Here is a 3,384-nt window from a genome sequence, read left to right as displayed (position 1 = left end):
GAATGACTGCTTGTATCACCTGGGAGCTGCTCTCTGCAGGATCTCAGTAGACTCATGAATGACTGCTTGTATCACCTGGGAGCTGCTCTCTGCAGGATCTCAGTAGATTCATGAATGACTGCTTGTATCACCTGGGAGCTGCTTTCTGCAGGATCTCAGTAGATTCATGAATGACTGCTTGTATCACCTGGGAGCTGCTTTCTGCAGGATCTCAGTAGATTCATGAATGACTGCTTGTATCACCTGGGAGCTGCTTTCTACAGGATCTCAGTAGATTCATGAATGACTGCTTGTATCACCTGGGAGCTGCTATCTGCAGCAGCTCAGTAGATTCATGAATGACTGCTTGTATCACCTGGGAGCTGCTCTCTGCAGGATCTCAGTAGATTCATGAATGACTGCTTGTATCACCTGGGAGCTGCTCTCTGCAGGATCTCAGTAGATTCATGAATGACTGCTTGTATCACCTGGGAGCTGCTTTCTGCAGGATCTCAGTAGATTCATGAATGACTGCTTGTATCACCTGGGAGCTGCTCTCAGCAGGATCTCAGTAGACTCATGAATGACTGCTTGTATCACCTGGGAGCTGCTATCTGCAGCAGCTCAGTAGATTCATGAATGACTGCTTGTATCACCTGGGAGCTGCTCTCTGCAGGATCTTAGTAGATTCATGAATGACTGCTTGTATCAACTGGGAGCTGCTCTCTGCAGGATCTCAGTAGATTCATGAATGACTGCTTGTATCACCTGGGAGCTGCTTTCTGCAGGATCTCAGTAGATTCATGAATGACTGCTTGTATCACCTGGGAGCTGCTCTCTGCAGGATCTTAGTAGACTCATGAATGACTGCTTGTATCACCTGGGAGCTGCTCTCTGCAGGATCTCAGTAGATTCATGAATGACTGCTTGTATCACCTGGGAGCTGCTTTCTGCAGGTTTGAGTAGATTCTTAAATAACTGCATGTATCATCTAGTTATTCATTAATGATTGCTTGTGTCTTCTGAAAAGGCCATTCTGCCGAAATTGAGTCTGTTCATGAATGACTGCTTGTATCTTGAAGTTCATTCCTTTGGCCACAGTTCTCTGTATCCTATCACCATTAGCCATAGTAGTCTGTATCCTGTCCTCATTAACCATAGTTGTATGTATCCTGTTCCCATCAACCATAGTTGTCTGTATCCTGTTCCCATCAACCATAGTTGTCTGTATCCTGTCCCCACTAGCCATAGTTGTCTGTATCCTGTCCCCATTCACCGTAGTTGTCTGTATCCTGTCCCCATGAGCCATAGTTGTCTGTATCATGTCCCCATTAGCCATGGTTGTCTGTATCCTGTCCCCATGAGCCATAGTTGTCTGTATCCTATTACCATTAACCATAGTTGTCTGTATCCTATTACCATTAACCATAGTTGTCTGTATCCTGTCCCCATGAGCCATAGTTGTCTGTATCATATTACCATTAACCATAGTTGTCTATATCCTGTCCCCATTAGCCATAGTTGTCTGTATCCTGTCCCCATTCACCGTAGTTGTCTGTATCCTGTCCCCATGAGCCATAGTTGTCTGTATCATGTCCCCATTAGCCATAGTTGTCTGTATCCTGTCCCCATGAGCCATAGTTGTCTGTATCCTATTACCATTAACCATAGTTGTCTGTATCCTGTCCCCATTAACCATACTTGTCTGTATCCTGTCCCCATTAACCATAGTTGTCTGTATCCTGTCCCCACTAGCCATACTTGTCTGTATCCTGTCCCCATGAGCCATAGTTGTCTGTATCCTGTCCCCATTAGCCACAGTGGTCTGTATCCTGTTTCCATTAACCATAGTTGTCTGTATCCTGTCCCCATTAACCATACTTGTGTGTATCCTATTACCATTAACCATAGTGGTCTGTATCCTGTTTCCATTAACCATAGTTGTCTGTATCCTGTCCCCATTAACCATAGTTGTCTGTATCCTATTACCATTAACCATAGTGTTCTGTTTCGTATTACCATTAACCATAGTTGTCTGTATCCTGTCCCCATTAGCCATACTTGTCTGTATCCTATTACCATTAACCATAGTTGTCTGTATCCTGTTCCCATTAACCATAGTTGTCTGTATCCTGTCCCCATGAGCCATAGTTGTCTGTATCCTATTACCATTAACCATAGTTGTCTGTATCCTGTTCCTATTAACCATAGTTGTCTGTATCCTGTCCCCATTAACCATGCTTGTCTGTATCCTATTACCATTAACCATAGTTGTCTGTATCCTGTTCCCATTAACCATAGTTGTCTGTATCCTGTCCCCATGAGTCATAGTTGTCTGTATCCTATTACCATTAACCATAGTTGTCTGTATCCTGTCCCCATTAGCCATACTTGTCTGTATCCTATTACCATTAACCATAGTTGTCTGTATCCTGTTCCCATTAACCATAGTTGTCTGTATCCTGTCCCCATTAACCATGCTTGTCTGTACCCTATTACCATTAACCATAGTTGCCTGTATCCTGTTCCCATTAACCATAGTTGTCTGTATCCTGTCCCCATGAGCCATAGTTGTCTGTATCCTATTACCATTAACCATAGTTGTCTGTATCCTGTCCCCATTAGCCATACTTGTCTGTATCGTATTACCATTAACCATAGTTGTCTGTATCCTGTTTCCATTAACCATAGTTGTCTGTATCCTGTCCCCATTAACCATACTTGTCTGTATCCTATTACCATTAACCATAGTTGTCTGTATCCTGTTTCCATTAACCATAGTTGTCTGTATCCTGTCCCCATTCAGCGTAGTTATCTGTATCCTGTCCCCATGAGCCATAGTGGTCTGTATCATGTCCCCATTAACCATAGTTGTCTGCATCCTGTCCCCATTAACCATACTTGTCTGTATCCTATTACCATTAACCATAGTGGTCTGTATCCTGTTTCCATTAACCATAGTTGTCTGTATCCTGTCCCCATTAACCATACTTGTCTGTATCCTATTACCGTTAACCATAGTTGTCTGTATCCCGTTCCCATTAACCATAGTGGTCTGTATCCTGTCCCCATTAACCATACTTGTCTGTATCCTGTTCCCATTAGCCATAGTGGTCTGTATCATGTCCCCATTAGTCACAGTTGTCTGTATCCTGTCCCCATTAGCCATACTTGTCTGTATCCTATTACCATTAACCATACTTGTCTGTATGCTATTCCCATTAACCATAGTTGTCTGTATCCTGTCCCCATTAACCATACTTGTCTGTATCCTATTACCATTAACCATAGTTGTCTGTATCCTGTCCCCATTAACCATACTTGTCTGTATCCTGTTCCCATTAACCATAGTTGTCTGTATCCTGTCCCCATTAACCATACTTGTCTGTATCCTATTACCATTAA

At 43.1% G+C, this 3,384-nt stretch overlaps 1 protein-coding gene across 1 annotated transcript; it reads right to left on the bottom strand.

The window, feature by feature from the left end:
* Positions 1 to 1,474: 1,474 nt before the first annotated feature.
* On the bottom strand, positions 1,475 to 2,128 carry LOC137278951 (rhoptry surface protein CERLI2-like). Its single transcript, XM_067811449.1, has one exon. It carries the CDS (start codon positions 2,126 to 2,128, stop codon positions 1,475 to 1,477), a length of 654 nt encoding a protein of 217 aa, XP_067667550.1.
* Between the last annotated feature and the right edge of the window lie 1,256 nt (positions 2,129 to 3,384).

This window comes from Haliotis asinina, chromosome 3 (genome assembly GCF_037392515.1).
Source record: "Haliotis asinina isolate JCU_RB_2024 chromosome 3, JCU_Hal_asi_v2, whole genome shotgun sequence".
Lineage (NCBI taxonomy): Eukaryota > Metazoa > Mollusca > Gastropoda > Lepetellida > Haliotidae > Haliotis > Haliotis asinina.
The sequence above is the reverse complement of the archived record's forward strand: the minus strand, read 5'-3'. Positions and strand labels throughout refer to the sequence as shown.